Source organism: Hyla sarda, chromosome 2 (genome assembly GCF_029499605.1).
Source record: "Hyla sarda isolate aHylSar1 chromosome 2, aHylSar1.hap1, whole genome shotgun sequence".
Classification (NCBI taxonomy): Eukaryota; Metazoa; Chordata; class Amphibia; order Anura; family Hylidae; genus Hyla; species Hyla sarda.
This window is the reverse complement of record NC_079190.1, coordinates 514664013-514683818: the sequence shown is the minus strand read 5'-3', so window position 1 is coordinate 514683818 and position 19806 is coordinate 514664013. Positions and strand designations below refer to the sequence as shown.

Genomic DNA, 19806 nt, shown 5'->3' with positions numbered 1-19806 from the left:
CACATCACATGAGACGAGACATCACAGCCGCACATTACATGAGATGAGACATCACAGTTGCACATCACATTAGACAAGACATCACAGCCACACATCACATGAGGGGAGACATCACAGCCGCACATTACATGAGACAAGACATCACAGCCGCACATCACAGCCGCACATCACATGAGACGAGATATCACAGCCGCACATCACATGAGACGAGATATCACAGCCGCACGTCACATGAGGGGAGACATCACAGCCACACATCACATGAGGGGAGACATCACAGCCACACATCACATGAGGGGAGACATCACAGCCGCACATCACATGAGGGGAGACATCACAGCCGCACATCACATTATTATTATTTTTTGTTAATAATAATTATTATTTTTTTTTCATTTTTTTTTTATTTTTATTTTACATTTATTTATGTTTTTTCCCATTCCGCCTGTGATATTTATTTCTTTTGATTCACAATACATGTTATGATAAAATAAAAGGTGCGGTTATAAAGACCAGTTCTTCCTGCGAATCGTAAAAAAGTCGCAATAACCCCAATAATTGCTACATCTGGAAGGGGTTAAGAAATCCCCTCCATGTTACTATCCTTCGCTGAACCGGACCAATCATTTTTGTCACTCTTTTTTTTTTAGGCGCTCCTGCCGTCCTCTCCTACGGGGAAAAAGAAAAGTTCGGGGGACGAGACCCATCCGGTACAGTCACTGCCCCCACCTACCCCCCCTAGTGGTATGTACAGCATGTGACACACGGTCAGAACAATCTAGGACAGTGTTTCCCAAACAGGGAGCCTCCTGCTGCTGCAAAACTAAAACTCCCAGCATGCCCGGACAGCCAGCGGCTGTCCGGGCATGCTGGGAGTTGTTGTTTTGCATCAGCTGGAGGCTCCCTGTTTGGGAAACACTGATTTAGGGAAATATAAACTTAATGTCCGTTTTGATCTTTTTTTCTATTTCCCTGGATGCCACCTGCAGAGTAAAGTATTGAGGTTTTTATTTTTATTTTGGTAACACTACTCATAGTTAGTATGGTTGAAAAAAGACATACGTCCATCAAGTCCAACCAGGGGATTGAAGGGAAGGATGTAAGGGGATAAGGGAAAGGGATGTAGTTTTATAATTCTGCATAAGCATTAATGTTATTTTGTTCCAGGAATGTATCTAACCCTGTTTTAAAGCTGTTAATTGTTCCTGCTGTGACCAGTTCCTGAGGTAGACCGTTCCATAAATTCACAGTCCTCACGGTAAAGAAGGCGTGCCGCCCCTTTAGACTAAACCTTTTCTTCTCCAGACGGAGGGAGTGCCCCCTCGTCCTTTGGGGGGGTTTAACCTGGAACAGTTTTTCTCCATATTTTTTGTATGGGCCATTTATATACTTATATACGTTTATCATATCCCCCCTTAAACGTCTCTTCTCAAGACTAAACAATTGTAACTCCTTTAATCGCTCCTCATAGCTAAGATGTTCCATGCCCCATATTAGTTTGGTCGCGCGTCTCTGCACCCTTTCCAACTCTGCAGTGTCCCTTTTATGGACAGGTGCCCAAAACTGAACAGCATATTCCAGGTGAGGCCGTACCAATGCTTTATAAAGGGGGAGTATTATGTCCCTGCCCCTCGAGTCCAGGCCTCTTTTTATACATGACAATATCCTGCCGGCTTTGGAAGCAGCAGCCTGACATTGTGCTATTCTGTAGTCTGTGATCTACAAGTCACCCAGATCCTTCTCTACCAGTGACTCTGACAGTTTAATCCCCCCTAAGACATACGACGCTGCAGGTTATTAGTATACACAGCCCCCCTCTATATACACAGCCCCCCCTCTATATACACAGCCCCCCTCTATATACACAGCCCCCCCTCTATATACACAGCCACCCCACTATATATACACAGCCCCCCCTCTATATACACAGCCCCCCCCTCTATATACACAGCCCCCCCCTCTATATACACAGCCCCCCTTTATATACACAGCCCCCCTAAGACATACGATGCTGCAGGTCATTAGTACCCAGATGCATAACTTTACATTTATCCACATTGAACCTCATTTGCCAAGTGGATGCCCAGACACTTAGTCTATCCAAGTCATCTTGTAACTTATACACATCCTCTATAGACTGTACCCCCCCCTCTATATACACAGCCTCCCTCTATATACACAGCCCCCCTCTATATACACAGCCCCCCTCTATATACACATCCTCTATAGACTGTACCGTGCTACAAAGCTTGGTGTCATCTGCAAAGATAGAAACAGAGCTGTTAATACCATCCTCTATATCATTGATAAATAAATTAAACAGCAGCGGGCCCAGTACTGAACCTTGGGGTACACCACTAATAACCGGGGACCAATCAGAGTACGAATCATTGACCACCACTCTCTGGGTACGATCCATGAGCCAGTGTTCAATCCAGTTACAAACTAAAGTTTCCAAGCCCAAGGACCTTAACTTACCTGTCAGATGTCTGTGAGGGACAGTATCAAACGCTTTGGCAAAATCCAGAAACACTATATCCACAGCCCCCCTCTATATACACAGCCCCCCTCTATATACACAGCCCCCCCTCTATATACACAGCCCCCCCTCTATATACACAGCCCCCCCTCTATATACACAGCCCCCCCTCTATATACACAGCCCCCCCTATATACACAGCCCCCCTCTATATACACAGCCCCCCTCTATATACACAGCCCCCCCTCTATATACACAGCCCCCCTCTATATCCACAGCCATTCCTCTGTCAAGGCTTCTACTCACCTCTTCATAAAAGCAAATTAGATTGGTTTGACAACTTCTATCCTTAGTAAACCCATGCTGGCTATCACTTATAATACTATTATCCCCTATGTATTCCTGTATGTAATCCCTTATAAGTCCTTCAAACAATTTACCCACAATGCACGTTAGACTTATCGGTCTATAATTGCCTGGCGAAGACCTAGAGCCCTTCTTGAAGATTGGCACCACATTAGCCTTGCGCCAGTCCCTTGGCACAATACCAGACACCAGAGAATCTCTAAATATCATGAACAGGGGTACAGATATTACTGGACTTACCTCTCTAAGAACTCTTGGGTGTAGTCCATCCGGCCCTGGAGATTTGCTTACATTTACTTTACTTAACTTACCTTGTACCATCTCTACATTAAGCCAGTTCAATACATTATATGATGTGTTACCAGCACTGACCTGTACATGATGTGTTACCAGCACTGACCTGTACATGATGTGTTACCAGCACTGACCTGTACATGATGTGTTACCAGCACTGACCTGTACATGATGTGTTACCAGCACTGACCTGGCCAATGTCAGCTCCTTCTTCCATAGTATATACAGAACTAAAGAACCCATTCAGTAGCTCCGCCTTCTCTTGATCGCCCGTGACAACCTCCCCATTATCATTATTAAGGGGTCCTACATGCTCTGTCCTTGGTTTTTTTGTATTTATATATCTAAAAAAATATTTAGGATTAGTTTTGCTTTCTTCGGCCACCTGTCTCTCATTTTGAATTTTTGCTGTTTTTATTACATTTTTACAGATTTTATTAAGCTCCTTGTACTGTTTAAATGTTATCGCTGACCCATCAGATTTGTATTTTTTGAAGGCTATTTTTTTGTTGTTTATTGCTCTTTTAACCTCATTTGTCAGCCATGTAGGATTTAGTTTTAATCGTTTATATTTGTTCCCCTTTGGTATATATTTAGCTGTATAGTTATTTAGAGTTGATTTAAAGATGTCCCATTTACCTTCTGTATCAGTATTTGACAACCCCTCCCCCCAGTCTATGTCCTGTAGTGCAGATCTCAGCCCAGGGAAGTTTGCCTTTTTAAAGTTATATGTTTTTGCCTTCCCCGCCTGTCTTTGTTTTCTACATTTTAAGTCAAAAGTAACTATATTGTGGTCGCTATTCCCAAGGTTTTCCCGCACAGTTACATTACCAACCAGCTCTGCGTTGTTGGAAATGATCAGATCCCACAAGGCATCACTTCTTGTTGGGTCCTCCACAAACTGACCCATAAAATTATCCTGCAATAAATTTAGGAATTTTCTCCCCTTTGTAGTTTTAGCCAACCCCGGACCCCAATCTATATCTGGATAGTTATAATCTCCCATTATTACCACTGTACCTGCCCGGGCGGCCTCTCTATTTGTTTATACAGCCGACCTTCTATCTCTTCAGTGATATTAGGGGGTCTGTAAATTACACCAAATATTATTTTTTCAGTATTTCCCTCCTTTTGTAATTCTACCCACAGTGATTCCACATCCTCAGAATCATCACACACTATGGCATCGTTCACACTGACTTTCATACCACTTCTTACATACAGACAGACTCCACCACCTTTTCTGTTCATTCTATCCTTGCGAAACAATGTAAACCCCTGCAGATTAACGGCCCAGTCATGTGAGGAGTCCAGCCATGTCTCAGTGACCCCAACTATATCAATATGTTCCTCCAGTATCAAGGCCTCAAGCTCCCCCATTTTATTTGCTAGGCTTCTGGCATTTGTGAACATACACTTTACATTTCCATTAAGTTTTACACATGTAGTCTCACTAATGGGATTTTCAGAGTTATTGGGGTTAATGTCATTTTTTGAGTTATAAGGGCTAATTGTACTATTTAAGTTATTGGGGCTAATGGGATTTTTTGAGTTATTGGGTCTAACATTATTATTTAAGTTATTGGGGCTAATGGGATTTTTTGCGTTATTGCGTCTAACGTTGTTATTTAAGTTATTGGGGCTAACGGTATTTTTTGAGTTAATGGGGCTTATTGTAGTTATTGAGTTATTGGGGCTAATGGAATTTTTTGAATTATTGGGATTACAATTTTTCGGGCTACATTTATTTTTACAGCTGGTTTGTAACGCATGAATCTCCTTATCCACTGCTCTTAACCTCCCCCCACAGGACTCCTCTCCACCCGCCATTATGTCCTGACCCCTCTCTAACCTATCCATCCCACTGTCTGCTTTCTTTGCTTTATTATCCTCCCCCCACTCACCTAGTTTAAATACTTAGCCACTCAGCCCTCCTGTATTACAGGGCACATGGAGACTCCGCCCCCGAGGAACGTGGACACCAGGGTCTACAGTGAGCTGCTCAGGGACGTTCCGGACAACTTGCTGTCGGTTCCGGTTATTCTGCACTGCATGCTGGAGCAGGTAAATAGAACCTGTTAGAGTGCTAGCTCTGCAGACCAGACACTATGGCCGCTCACAGGGTGCAGTGTGACGATGTTGTTTCTCTCACAGGTTGTTGCCACAGAGAAAGGAATCCCACCTCCAAGTGAGATGTTGCCGGACCCCCGAGCGGACGGCCTTGACCCCGCCATTGCTGAGCACCTGGTGTCAGTCCTGGATTCACTGTCCCTCACCGAGAAAGAAAAGAAGGTGAATGCTTGTAGATCGGCCGTATGGGGCCCGGGGCCCTATGTATATGATAGGACTATTACAGACCGCACTGATATACTATTCTAACAACCATACAGCTTCTAATAATAGCAAAAAGTGCCTACTAATGATAGTGCCCATTAATAATAGTGCTATATAATGCCCATTAATAATAGTACCATATAGTGCCCATTAATAATAATGCTATATAGTGCCCATTCATAATAGTGCTATGTAGTGCCCAGTAATAATAGTGCTATATAGTGCCCATTAATAATACTGCTATATAGTGCCCATTAATAATAGTGCTATATAGTGCTCAGTAATAATAGTGCTATATAGTGCCCATTCATAATAGTGCTATATAGTGCCCAGTAATAATAGTGCTATATAGTGCCCAGTAATAATAGTGCTATATAGTGCCCAGTAATAATAGTGCTATATAGTGCCCAGTAATAATAGTGCTATGTAGTGCCCAGTAATAATAGTGCTATATAGTGCCCATTAATAATACTGCTATCTAGTGCCCATTAATAATAGTGCTATATAATGCCCATTAATAAAAGTACCATATAGTGCCCATTAATAATAGCGCCATATAGTGCCCAGTAATAATAGTGCTATATAGTGCTCAGTAATAATAGTGCTATATAGTGCCCATTCATAATAGTGCTATATAGTGTCCAGTAATAATAGTGCTATATAGTGCCCATTCATAATAGTGCTATATAGTGCCCAGTAATAATAGTGCTATATAGTGCCCATTCATAATACTGCTATATAGTGCCCATTAATAATAGTGCTATATAGTGCCCATTAATAATAGTGCTATATAGTGCCCAGTAATAATAGTGCTATATAGTGCCCATTAATAATAGTGCTATATAGTGCCCAGTAATAATAGTGCTATATAGTGCCCAGTAATAATAGTGCTATATAGTGCCCAGTAATAATAGTGCTATATAGTGCCCATTAATAATAGTGCTATATAGTGCCCATTAATAATAGTGCTATATAGTGCCCATTAAAAATAGTGTCATATGGTGCCTAGTAATGATGGTGCCATATAGTGCCCAGTAATGATAGTGCCATATGGATCCCAGTAATGATAGTGCCATATGGATCCCAGTAATGATAGTGCCATATAGTGCCCAGTAATGGTAGTACTATATAGTTCCCAGTAATGATAGTGCTATATAGTGCCCAGTAATAATAGTGCTATATAGTGCCCAGTAATAATAGTGCTATATAGTGCCCATTCATAATAGTGCTATGTAGTGCCCAGTAATAATAGTGCTATATAGTGCCCATTAATAATACTGCAATATAGTGCCCATTAATAATAGTGCTATATAATGCCCATTAATAAAAGTACCATATAGTGCCCATTAATAATAGCGCCATATAGTGCCCAGTAATAATAGTGCTATATAGTGCTCAGTAATAATAGTGCTATATAGTGCCCATTCATAATAGTGCTATATAGTGCCCAGTAATAATAGTGCTATATAGTGCCCATTCATAATAGTGCTATATAGTGCCCAGTAATAATAGTGCTATATAGTGCCCATTCATAATACTGCTATATAGTGCCCATTAATAATAGTGCTATATAGTGCCCATTAATAATAGTGCTATATAGTGCCCATTAAAAATAGTGTCATATGGTGCCTAGTAATGATGGTGCCATATAGTGCCCAGTAATGATAGTGCCATATGGATCCCAGTAATGATAGTGCCATATGGATCCCAGTAATGATAGTGCCATATAGTGCCCAGTAATGGTAGTGCTATATGGTGCCCAGTAATGATAGTGTCTTACAGCGCCCAGGAATGAAAGTGCCATATAGTGTCCAGTAAAGATAGTGTCATGTAATGCCCAGGAATGATGGTGCCATATGTGCCCAGTAGTGATAGTGCCATATAGTGCCCAGTAATCATGGAGATATATAGTGCCCAGTAAAGATAGTGCCATATGGTGCCCAGTAATGATAGTCTTATAGCACCCAGGAATGATAGTGCCATATGGTGCCCAGTAATGATAGTACCATATAGTGCCATAAGGTGCCTAGTAGGGATAGTGCTATATAGTGCCCAGTAATGGTAGTGCTTTATAGTGCCCAGTAATGGTAGTGCTATATAGTGCCCAGTAATGGTAGTGCTATATAGTGCTCAGTAATGGTAGTGCCATATAGTTCCCAGTAATGATAGTGCTATATAGTGCCCAGTAATGGTAGTGCTATATAGTGCCCAGTAATGATAGTGCTATATAGTGCCCAGTAATGGTAGTGCTATATAGTGCCCAGTAATGGTAGTGCTATATAGTGCCCAGTAATGATAGTGCTATATAGTGCCCAGTAATGGTAGTGCTATATAGTGCCCAGTAATGGTAGTGATTTATAGTGCCCAGTAATGGTAGTGCTATATAGTGCCCAGTAATGATAGTGCTATATAGTGCCCAGTAATGGTAGTGCTATATAGTTCCCAGTAATGATAGTGCTATATAGTGCCCAGTAATGGTAGTGCTATATAGTTCCCAGTAATGATAGTGCTATATAGTGCCCAGTAATGATAGTGCTATATAGTGCCCAGTAATGATAGTGCTATATAGTGCCCAGTAATGATAGTGCTATATAGTGCCCAGTAATGATAGTGCTATATAGTGCCCAGTAATGATAGTGCTATATAGTGCCCATTAATAATAATGCTATATAGTGCCCAGTAATGATAGTGCTATATAGTGACCATTAATAATAATAATGCTATATAGTGCCCAGTAATGATAGTGCTATATAGTGCCCAGTAATGATAGTGCTATATAGTGCCCAGTAATGATAGTGCTATATAGTGCCCAGTAATGATAGTGCTATATAGTGCCCAGTAATGATAGTGCTATATAGTGCCCAGTAATGATAGTGCTATATAGTGCCCAGTAATGATAGTGCTATATAGTGCCCATTAATAATAATGCTATATAGTGCCCAGTAATGATAGTGCTATATAGTGCCCAGTAATGATAGTGCTATATAGTGCCCAGTAATGATAGTGCTATATAGTGCCCAGTAATGATAGTGCTATATAGTGCCCAGTAATGATAGTGCTATATAGTGCCCAGTAATGATAGTGCTATATAGTGCCCAGTAATGATAGTGCTATATAGTGCCCAGTAATGATAGTGCTATATAGTGCCCAGTAATGATAATGCTATATAGTGCCCAGTAATGGTAGTGCTATATAGTGCCCAGTAATGATAGTGCTATATAGTGCCCAGTAATGATAGTGCTATATAGCCCCCAGTGATGTTCATGCTAAATAAAAGCCGCTTATAGATCCCTCTTATTAGCGACATACAGTACCAAATAATGCCACCACCTATTGTATTGCTACTGTCCCCTGAGTTATCAACATTTTCCTCTCTAGAACTTGTATAACATCTTCTTGGTGAATGACAATAAGGAGAACAGCGGCGACACCCGGGGACCTGACCTGCTGAGCTTCCACGACAAGATCAGGGAGAGAAGTCACCAGGTGCAGACACAAGAGAGAGTAAGTGTACAGGACCGTACATCTATAGTGATCGGGGGACAGGACCGTACATCTATAGTGATCAGGGGACAGGACCGTACAACTATAGCGATCGGGGGACAGGACTGTACATCTATAGTGATCGGGGGACAGGACCGTACATCTATAGTGATCAGGGGACAGGACCGTACATCTATAGTGATCGGGGGACAGGACAGTACATCTATAGTGATCGGGGGACAGGACCGTACATCTATAGTGATCGGGGGACAGGACCGTACATCTATAGTGATCAGGGGACAGGACCGTACATCTATAGTGATCAGGGGACAGGACCGTACATCTATAGTGATCGGGGGACAGGACCGTACATCTATAGTGATCGGGGGACAGGACCGTACATCTATAGTGATCGGGGGACAGGACCGTACATCTATAGTGATCGGGGGACAGGACCGTACATCTATAGTGATCGGGGGACAGGACCGTACATCTATAGTGATCGGGGGACAGGACCGTACATCTATAGTGATCGGGGGACAGGACCGTACATCTATAGTGATCGGGGGACAGGACCGTACATCTATAGTGATCGGGGTACAGGACCGTACATCTATAGTGATCAGGGGACAGGACCGTACATCTATAGTGATCAGGGGACAGGACCGTACATCTATAGTGATCAGGGGACAGGACCGTACATCTATAGTGATCAGGGGACAGGACCGTACATCTATAGTGATCGGGGGACAGGACCGTACATCTATAGTGATCGGGGGACAGGACCGTACATCTATAGTGATCAGGGGACAGGACCGTACATCTATAGTGATCGGGGGACAGGACCGTACATCTATAGTGATCAGGGGACAGGACCGTACATCTATAGTGATCAGGGGACAGGACCGTACATCTATAGTGATCAGGGGACAGGACCGTACATCTATAGTGATCAGGGGACAGGACCGTACATCTATAGTGATCAGGGGACAGGACCGTACATCTATAGTGATCGGGGGACAGGACCGTACATCTATAGTGATCAGGGGACAGGACCGTACATCTATAGTGATCAGGGGACAGGACCGTACATCTATAGTGATCAGGGGACAGGACCGTACATCTATAGTGATCGGGGGACAGGACCGTACATCTATAGTGATCGGGGGACAGGACCGTACATCTATAGTGATCGGGGTACAGGACCGTACATCTATAGTGATCGGGGGGACAGGACCGTACATCTATAGTGATCAGGGGACAGGACCGTACATCTATAGTGATCAGGGGACAGGACCGTACATCTATAGTGATCGGGGGACAGGACCGTACATCTATAGTGATCAGGGGACAGGACCGTACATCTATAGTGATCAGGGGACAGGACTGTACATCTATAGTGATCAGGGGACAGGACCGTACATCTATAGTGATCGGGGGACAGGACCGTACATCTATAGTGATCAGGGGACAGGACCGTACATCTATAGTGATCAGGGGACAGGACCGTACATCTATAGTGATCGGGGTACAGGACCGTACATCTATAGTGATCAGGGTACAGGACCGTACATCTATAGTGATCAGGGGACAGGACCGTACATCTATAGTGATCGGGGGACAGGACCGTACATCTATAGTGATCAGGGGACAGGACCGTACATCTATAGTGATCAGGGGACAGGACCGTACATCTATAGTGATCGGGGGACAGGACCGTACATCTATAGTGATCAGGGGACAGGACCGTACATCTATAGTGATCAGGGGACAGGACCGTACATCTATAGTGATCGGGAGGACAGGACCGTACATCTATAGTGATCAGGGGACAGGACCGTACATCTATAGTGATCAGGGGACAGGACCGTACATCTATAGTGATCAGGATACAGGACCTTACATCTATAGTGATCAGGGTACAGGACCGTACATCTATAGTGATCAGGGGACAGGACCGTACATCTATAGTGATCGGGGGACAGGACCGTACATCTATAGTGATCGGGGGACAGGACCGTACATCTATAGTGATCGGGGGACAGGACCGTACATCTATAGTGATCGGGGGACAGGACCGTACATCTATAGTGATCAGGGGACAGGACCGTACATCTATAGTGATCAGGGGACAGGACCGTACATCTATAGTGATCAGGGGACAGGACCGTACATCTATAGTGATCAGGGGACAGGACCGTACATCTATAGTGATCAGGGGACAGGACCGTACATCTATAGTGATCGGGGGACAGGACCGTACATCTATAGTGATCGGGGGGACAGGACCGTACATCTATAGTGATCAGGGGACAGGACCGTACATCTATAGTGATCAGGGGACAGGACCGTACATCTATAGTGATCAGGGGACAGGACCGTACATCTATAGTGATCAGGATACAGGACCGTACATCTATAGTGATCAGGGGACAGGACCGTACATCTATATTGATCAGGGGACAGGACCGTACATCTATAGTGATCGGGGGACAGGACCGTACATCTATAGTGATCAGAGTACAGGACCGTACATCTATAGTGATCAGGGGACAGGACCGTACATCTATAGTGATCGGGGGACAGGACCTTACATCTATAGTGATCAGGGGACAGGACCGTACATCTATAGTGATCAGGGGACAGGACCGTACATCTATAGTGATCGGGGGACAGGACCGTACATCTATAGTGATCAGGGGACAGGACCGTACATCTATAGTGATCAGGGGACAGGACCGTACATCTATAGTGATCGGGGGACAGGACCGTACATCTATAGTGATCAGGGGACAGGATCGTACATCTATAGTGATCAGGGGACAGGACCGTACATCTATAGTGATCGGGGTACAGGACCGTACATCTATAGTGATCAGGGGACAGGACCGTACATCTATAGTGATCAGGGGACAGGACCGTACATCTATAGTGATCAGGGGACAGGACCGTACATCTATAGTGATCGGGGGACAGGACCGTACATCTATAGTGATCGGGGGACAGGACCGTACATCTATAGTGATCGGGGGACAGGACCGTACATCTATAGTGATCGGGGGACAGGACCGTACATCTATAGTGATCGGGGGACAGGACCGTACATCTATAGTGATCAGAGTACAGGACCGTACATCTATAGTGATCAGGAGACAGGACCGTACATCTATAGTGATCGGGGGACAGGACCGTACATCTATAGTGATCAGGGGACAGGATCGTACATCTATAGTGATCAGGGGACAGGATCGTACATCTATAGTGATCGGGGGACAGGACCGTACATCTATAGTGATCAGGGGACAGGACCGTACATCTATAGTGATCAGGGGACAGGACCGTACATCTATAGTGATCAGGGGACAGGACTGTACATCTATAGTGATCAGGATACAGGACCGTACATCTATAGTGATCAGGGGACAGGACCGTACATCTATAGTGATCGGGGGACAGGACCGTACATCTATAGTGATCGGGGGACAGGACCGTACATCTATAGTGATCGGGGGACAGGACCGTACATCTATAGTGATCGGGGGACAGGACCGTACATCTATAGTGATCAGGGGACAGGACCGTACATCTATAGTGATCGGGGGACAGGACCGTACATCTATAGTGATCAGGGAACAGGACTGTACATCTATAGTGATCAGGGGACAGGACCGTACATCTATAGTGATCAGGGGACAGGACCGTACATCTATAGTGATCAGGGGACAGGACCGTACATCTATAGTGATCAGGGGACAGGACCGTACATCTATAGTGATCGGGGGACAGGACCGTACATCTATAGTGATCGGGGGACAGGACCGTACATCTATAGTGATCGGGGTACAGGACCGTACATCTATAGTGATCAGGGGACAGGACCGTACATCTATAGTGATCGGGGTACAGGACCGTACATCTATAGTGATCAGGGGACAGGACTGTACATCTATAGTGATCAGAGTACTGGACCGTACATCTATAGTGATCAGGGGACAGGACCGTACATCTATAGTGATCAGGGGACAGGACCGTACATCTATAGTGATCAGGGGACAGGACCGTACATCTATAGTGATCAGGGGACAGGACCGTACATCTATAGTGATCAGGGGACAGGACCGTACATCTATAGTGATCAGGGGACAGGACCGTACATCTATAGTGATCGGGGGACAGGACCGTACATCTATAGTGATCGGGGTACAGGACCGTACATCTATAGGGATCAGGGGACAGGACCGTACATCTATAGTGATCGGGGTACAGGACCGTACATCTATAGTGATCAGGGGACAGGACCGTACATCTATAGTGATCAGAGTACAGGACCGTACATCTATAGTGATCAGGGGACAGGACCGTACATCTATAGTGATCAGGGGACAGGACCGTACATCTATAGTGATCAGGGGACAGGACCGTACATCTATAGTGATCGGGGGGACAGGACTGTATATAGTCTATAGTGATCAGGGGGACAGGATTGTATATAGTCTATAGTGATCAGGGGACAGGACTGTATATAGTCTATAGTGATCGGGGACAGGACTGTATATAGTCTATAGTGATTTTGGGACAGGACTGTATATAGTCTATAGTGATTTTGGGACAGGACTGTATATAGTCTATAGTGATTGGGGGACAGGACTGTATATAGTCTATAGTGATTGGGGGACAGGACTGTATATAGTATATAGTGATCAGGGTACAGGACTGTATATAGTCTATAGTGATTTTGGGACAGGACTGTATATAGTATATAGTGATTTTGGGACAGGACTGTATATAGTATATAGTGATTTTGGGACAGGACTGTATATAGTATATAGTGATTTTGGGACAGGACTGTATATAGTATATAGTGATTGGGGGACAGGACTGTATATAGTATATAGTGATCAGGGTACAGGACTGTATATAGTCTATAGTGATTTTGGGACAGGACTGTATATAGTCTATAGTGATTTTGGGACAGGACTGTATATAGTCTATAGTGATCGGGGGACAGGACTGTATATAGTCTATAGTGATCTGGGGACAGGACTGTATATAGTCTATAGTGATCAGGGGACAGGACTGTATATAGTCTATAGTGATCAGGGGACAGGACTGTATATAGTATATAGTGATCGGGGGACAGGACTGTATATAGTCTATAGTGATCGGGGGACAGGACTGTATATAGTATATAGTGATCATGGACAGGACTGTATATAGTCTATAGTGATCAGGGGACAGGACTGTATATAGTCTATAGTGATCGGGGGACAGGACTGTATATAGTCTATAGTGATCGGGGGGCAGGACTGTATATAGTCTATAGTGATTGGGGGACAGGACTGTATATAGTCTATAGTGATTTTGGGACAGGACTGTATATAGTCTATAGTGATCGGGGGACAGGACTGTATATAGTCTATAGTGATCGGGGGACAGGACTGTATATAGTATATAGTGATCGGGGACAGGACTGTATATAGTCTATAGTGATCAGGGTACAGGACTGTATATAGTCTATAGTGATCAGGGGACAGGACTGTATATAGTCTATAGTGATCGGGGACAGGACTGTATATAGTCTATAGTGATCAGGGGACAGGACTGTATATAGTCTATAGTAATCAGGGGACAGGACTGTATATAGTCTATAGTGATCGGGGGACAGGACTGTATATAGTATATAGTGATCGGGGACAGGACTGTATATAGTCTATAGTGATCGGGGGACAGGACTGTATATAGTCTATAGTGATTGGGGGACAGGACTGTATATAGTCTATAGTGATCGGGGGACAGGACTGTATATAGTCTATAGTGATCGGGGACAGGACTGTATATAGTCTATAGTGATCGGGGTACAGGACTGTATATAGTATATAGTGATCGGGGACAGGACTGTATATAGTCTATAGTGATCGGGGTACAGGACTGTATATAGTCTATAGTGATCGGGGGACAGGACTGTATATAGTCTATAGTGATCAGGGGACAGGACTGTATATAGTCTATAGTGATCGGGGGACAGGACTGTATATAGTCTATAGTGATCGGGGGACAGGACTGTATATAGTATATAGTGATCGGGGGACAGGACTGTATATAGTCTATAGTGATTGGGGGACAGGACTGTATATAGTCTATAGTGATCGGGGGACAGGACTGTATATAGTATATAGTGATCGGGGACAGGACTGTATATAGTCTATAGTGATCGGGGGACAGGACTGTATATAGTCTATAGTGATCGGGGGACAGGACTGTATATAGTCTATAGTGATTTTGGGACAGGACTGTATATAGTATATAATGATCGGGGGACAGGACTGTATATAGTATATAGTGATCGGGGACAGGACTGTATATAGTATATAGTGATCGGGGGACAGGACTGTATATAGTCTATAGTGATCGGGGGACAGGACTGTATATAGTATATAGTGATCGGGGGACAGGACTGTATATAGTCTATAGTGATCGGGGGACAGGACTGTATATAGTCTATAGTGATCGGGGGACAGGACTGTATATAGTCTATAGTGGTCGGGGGACAGGACTGTATATAGTCTATAGTGATCGGGGGACAGGACTGTATATAGTCTATAGTGATCGGGGGACAGGACTGTATATAGTCTATAGTGATCGGGGGACAGGACTGTATATAGTCTATAGTGATCGGGGGACAGGACTGTATATAGTATATAGTGATCGGGGACAGGACTGTATATAGTCTATAGTGATCGGGGGACAGGACTGTATATAGTCTATAGTGATCGGGGGACAGGACTGTATATAGTATATAGTGATCGGGGACAGGACTGTATATAGTCTATAGTGATCGGGGGACAGGACTGTATATAGTCTATAGTGATCGGGGGACAGGACTGTATATAGTATATAGTGATCGGGGACAGGACTGTATATAGTCTATAGTGATCGGGGGACAGGACTGTATATAGTCTATAGTGATTGGGGGACAGGACTGTATATAGTCTATAGTGATCAGGGGACAGGACTGTATATAGTCTATAGTGATCAGGGGACAGGACTGTATATAGTCTATAGTGATCGGGGGACAGGACTGTATATAGTCTATAGTGATTGGGGGACAGGACTGTATATAGTCTATAGTGATCAGGGGACAGGACTGTATATAGTCTATAGTGATCAGGGGACAGGACTGTATATAGTCTATAGTGATCGGGGGACAGGACTGTATATAGTATATAGTGATCGGGGACAGGGCTGTATATAGTCTATAGTGATCGGGGGACAGGACTGTATATAGTCTATAGTGATTGGGGGACAGGACTGTATATAGTCTATAGTGTTTGTATATGAATTGTATGTTCTCCCTGTATATTCGGTCAGGTCCCTGCTCTCATCCATCCAGTTGATGTAGAGGAGTTGATGCTGCGCAGGCTCCCGGTTCTGCAGCTCCTCACCTTTCACCAGCTCAATCCTGAGATGAACTCCCGGAGACTGGGCCACATCCACGAGCTCATGCACTACTGCAACACGGGTAAGTACCATATACTGATAAATAACAGGGGTAAATAGAATGTACTAACGAGAGACGTAGTACTGTATAGGGATTTATGGTCCTACATAAACCACCAGGGTCCAATCACATTGAACATCCAGCATAAATCATAAATGATAAAAGGAGAGGCTTGTGCTCGGATGTGCCTAAAACTATAACACAAAAATAGCAATCGTGTTATGGTGATGAGTGAATGAGAATGCGGTCTTACCAATAGTGGCCCTCAAACCGGGTTCTGCAGGGCCCAGCCAGCCCAGTGGTGCCACACAAATAAGGTCAAATTGTATATGATATTAGAATCACACAAAAAGTACCACCAACGTGTTTCTACTACCAGTATTTATGATGGCGTCATCAGGGAGGTACATACAGATAATACAAATAAGACCTACTGCCGCACTATAACAACATGGCGGATGTGACCGATAGGACCTGCAAACACGTTTAGTCTCTAAGCCATAAATGCTCAGGCTAAGACTATCACAGATTGTATAATAATGACGTCCACAACCCCAAATGGTCACTACTTAAAAATCACATGACGGTCATTTTCACATCCACCGGAAATAAAAACAGATCGGTGAAGAGCCGTACGATGACTGATCTATCTACCGGCAAGATGATGCTATGAATGATGGAGTACTACAGTAGTCTTCACTGTGAGGCAAGATGATGCTGTGGATGATGGAGTACTACAGTAGACTTCACTGTGAGGCAAGATGATGCTGTGGATGATGGAGTACTACAGTAGTCTCCACTGTGAGGCAAGATGATGCTGTGGATGATGGAGTACTACAGTAGTCTTCACTGTGAGGCAAGATGATGCTATGGATGATGGAGTACTACAGTAGTCTTCATTGTGAGGCAAGATGATGCTGTGGATGATGGAGTACTACAGTAGTCTTCACTGTGAGGCAAGATGATGCTGTGGATGATGGAGTACAACAGTAGTCTTCACTGTGAGGCAAGATGATGCTGTGGATGATGGAGTACAACAGTAGTCTTCACTGTGAAGCAAGATGATGCTATGGATGATGGAGTACTACAGTAGTCTTCACTGTGAGGCAAGATGATGCTGTGGATGATGGAGTACTACAGTAGTCTTCACTGTGAGGCAAGATGATGCTGTGGATGATGGAGTACTACAGTAGACTTCACTGTGAGGCAAGATGATGCTGTGGATGATGGAGTACTACAGTATCTCCACTGTGAGGCAAGATGATGCTGTGGATGATGGAGTACTACAGTAGTCTTCACTGTGAGGCAAGATGATGCTATGGATGATGGAGTACTACAGTAGTCTTCATTGTGAGGCAAGATGATGCTGTGGATGATGGAGTACTACAGTAGTCTTCACTGTGAGGCAAGATGATGCTGTGGATGATGGAGTACAACAGTAGTCTTCACTGTGAGGCAAGATGATGCTGTGGATGATGGAGTACAACAGTAGTCTTCACTGTGAAGCAAGATGATGCTATGGATAATGGAGTACTACAGTAGTCTTCACTGTGAGGCAAGATGATGCTGTGGATGATGGAGTACTACAGTAGTCTTCACTGTGAGGCAAGATGATGCTGTGGATGATGGAGTACTACAGTAGACTTCACTGTGAGGCAAGATGATGCTGTGGATGATGGAGTACTACAGTATCTCCACTGTGAGGCAAGATGATGCTGTGGATGATGGAGTACTACAGTAGTCTTCACTGTGAGGCAAGATGATGCTATGGATGATGGAGTACTACAGTAGTCTTCATTGTGAGGCAAGATGATGCTGTGGATGATGGAGTACTACAGTAGTCTTCACTGTGAGGCAAGATGATGCTGTGGATGATGGAGTACTACAGTAGTCTTCACTGTGAGGCAAGATGATGCTGTGGATGATGGAGTACTACAGTAGTCTTCATTGTGAGGCAAGATGATGCTGTGGATGATGGAGTACTACAGTAGTCTTCATTGTGAGGCAAGATGATGCTGTGGATGATGGAGTACTACAGTAGTCTTCATTGTGAGGCAAGATGATGCTGTGGATGATGGAGTACTACAGTAGTCTACACTGTGAGGCAAGATGATGCTGTGGATGATGGAGTACTACAGTAGTCTACACTGTGAGGCAAGATGATGCTGTGGATGATGGAGTACTACAGTAGTCTTCATTGTGAGGCAAGATGATGCTGTGGATGATGGAGTACTACAGTAGTCTTCATTGTGAGGCAAGATGATGCTGTGGATGATGGAGTACTACAGTAGTCTTCACTGTGAGGCAAGATGATGCTGTGGATGATGGAGTACTACAGTAGTCTTCACTGTGAGGCAAGATGATGCTGTGGATGATGGAGTACTACAGTAGTCTTCACTGTGAGACAAGATGATGCTGTGGATGATGGAGTACTACAGTAGACTTCACTGTGAGGCAAGATGATGCTGTGGATGATGGAGTACTACAGTAGTCTTCACTGTGAGGCAAGATGATGCTGTGGATGATGGAGTACTACAGTAGTCTTCACTGTGAGGCAAGATGATGCTGTGGATGATGGAGTACTACAGTAGTCTTCACTGTGAGGCAAGATGATGCTGTGGATGATGGAGTACTACAGTAGTCTTCACTGTGAGACAAGATGATGCTGTGGATGATGGAGTACTACAGTAGTCTTCACTGTGAGGCAAGATGATGCTGTGGATGATGGAGTACTACAGTAGTCTTCACTGTGTAGGCAAGATGATGCTGTGGATGATGGAGTACTACAGTAGTCTTCACTGTGTGGCAAGATGATGCTGTGGATGATGGAGTACAACAGTAGTCTTCACTGTGAGGCAAGATGATGCTGTGGATGATGGAGCACTACAGTAGTCTTCACTGTGAGGCAAGATGATGCTGTGGATGATGGAGTACAACAGTAGTCTTCACTGTGAGGCAAGATGATGCTGTGGATGATGGAGTACAACAGTAGTCTTCACTGTGAGGCAAGATGATGCTGTGGATGATGGAGTACTACAGTAGTCTTCACTGTGAGGCAAGATGATGCTGTGGATGATGGAGTACTACAGTAGTCTTCATTGTGAAGCAAGATGATGCTATGGATGATGGAGTACTACAGTAGACTTCACTGTGAGGCAAGATGATGCTGTGGATGATGGAGTACTACAGTAGACTTCACTGTGAGGCAAGATGATGCTGTGGATGATGGAGTACTACAGTAGTCTTCACTGTGAGGCAAGATGATGCTATGGATGATGGAGTACTACAGTAGTCTTCACTGTGAGGCAAGATGATGCTGTGGATGATGGAGTACTACAGTAGACTTCACTGT

The 19806-nt window shown here is 44.2% G+C and overlaps 1 protein-coding gene across 6 annotated transcripts in view; it reads left to right on the top strand.

Annotated features, from left to right (window-relative positions):
* The window catches only part of SPAG17 (sperm associated antigen 17), a 251166-nt gene that overhangs the window by 177230 nt on the left and 54130 nt on the right, over positions 1–19806 (top strand). For all 6 annotated transcript variants that reach the window (XM_056559983.1, XM_056559982.1, XM_056559981.1 and 3 more), the window contains exons 9-13: positions 651–744; positions 5085–5203; positions 5294–5431; positions 8852–8977; positions 16325–16475. In XM_056559983.1, coding sequence (XP_056415958.1) covers positions 651–744; positions 5085–5203; positions 5294–5431; positions 8852–8977; positions 16325–16475 — 628 coding nt within the window. The remainder of the gene's footprint in view (positions 1–650; positions 745–5084; positions 5204–5293; positions 5432–8851; positions 8978–16324; positions 16476–19806) is intronic.